At 57.7% G+C, this 1,148-nt stretch overlaps 1 protein-coding gene across 1 annotated transcript; it reads left to right on the plus strand.

The window, feature by feature from the left end:
* Positions 1–73: 73 nt before the first annotated feature.
* Positions 74–948, plus strand: ETH_00036140 (uncharacterized protein; the record flags this gene model as incomplete). Its single annotated transcript, XM_013380018.1, has 2 exons — positions 74–358; positions 599–948. Coding segments are annotated over 2 exons (635 nt in total), but the record flags the coding sequence as incomplete, so codon positions are not given.
* Between the last annotated feature and the right edge of the window lie 200 nt (positions 949–1,148).

The following is a 1,148-nucleotide window of genomic DNA, read 5'->3' on the forward strand; positions in this document are numbered from 1 at the left end:
GGTTTAGGGTTTAGGGTTTAGGGTTTAGGGTTTAGGGTTTAGGGTTTAGGGTTTGGGGCGGTGTTTGCTGCAGTGGACGTGCGGCGGCTGCTCGTGGGAAACTTGAGCCCAGCAGAGCAGAACATTTCCCCTTGGCCCGGCCGGCAAAGCAGCAGCAGCAGCAGCAGCAGCAGCAGCAGCGTTCAGGGAGGCTACTCGTTGTGGCCTGCTTACTGGTTGAGCAACACTGCTGCTGCTGCTGCAGTCCAGCTGCTGCAGCAGCTGCAGCGGCGGCAGCACCAGCAGCAGACGGAAGCCGAGTGCGCCTTAACAGCAAAAATTTGTTCGTCTCTTGCTGAGCTGCACGAGCCTTTGGAGAGTAAGCTGCTGCTGCAGCTGCTGCTGCTGCTGGAGTTGCTGCTGCTGCAGTTGCTGCTGCTGCAGTTTCTTGCTTGCAGGTGGTTGCTGCTGCTCGCAGCAGCGTTTGTCTGGGCTTCTGCTGCTTGGCTCGCTGCTGCTGCTGCTGCTTCTGCTTGACTGGGCTGCTGCTGCATCTGCTGCTGCTGCTGCTTGGCTGGGCAGCCGCTGCATCTGCTGCTGCTGCGCGCTTCTGCTGCAGCTGGATCTGACGAGGCGGTGCTGCAGGAACTTTGCACTGGAGCAGCGGGAGACCTTTTTGGCTTCAATGCCCGTTTGTGCAGCACGCAGCTGCTACAGCAGCAGCAGGTGCTGCTGCAGCACCGGCTGGTGGCGCTGCAGCAGAAGGCCGTGGAGCTGGCGGAGCTGCTGCAGCAGCAGCAACAGCAGCAGCAGCAGCACCCCCGCAAGAGGCAAAAGCAGCAAGGAGACTCTCAAGTGCTGCATGCGCTGCAGCAGCAAATCAGCAACAGCCAGGAGGCCTACGGCCGCCTCGCCCCTCTCTATCTAATCATAAGCAACGAGCTCCATCAGGTGAGCTCTAAACCCTAAACCCCAAACCCTAAACCCTAAAACAAAGCTTGGCTTATTTGCATTATGCGAAGGGCCTCTAGCTTTATCGCCCCTGCGATGGGTCTAAGTCATCTAGAGCTCTAGAGGGTTCAGCGCTTAGGGTTTAGGGTTTAGAGTTTAGGGTTTAGAGTTTAGGATCAAGGGTTTAGGGTTTAGGGTTTAGGGTTTGGTTTGAGAGC

This window comes from Eimeria tenella, genomic scaffold (assembly GCF_000499545.2).
Source record: "Eimeria tenella Houghton genomic scaffold, Eth_scaff4321, whole genome shotgun sequence".
NCBI classification, from domain to species: domain Eukaryota; phylum Apicomplexa; class Conoidasida; order Eucoccidiorida; family Eimeriidae; genus Eimeria; species Eimeria tenella.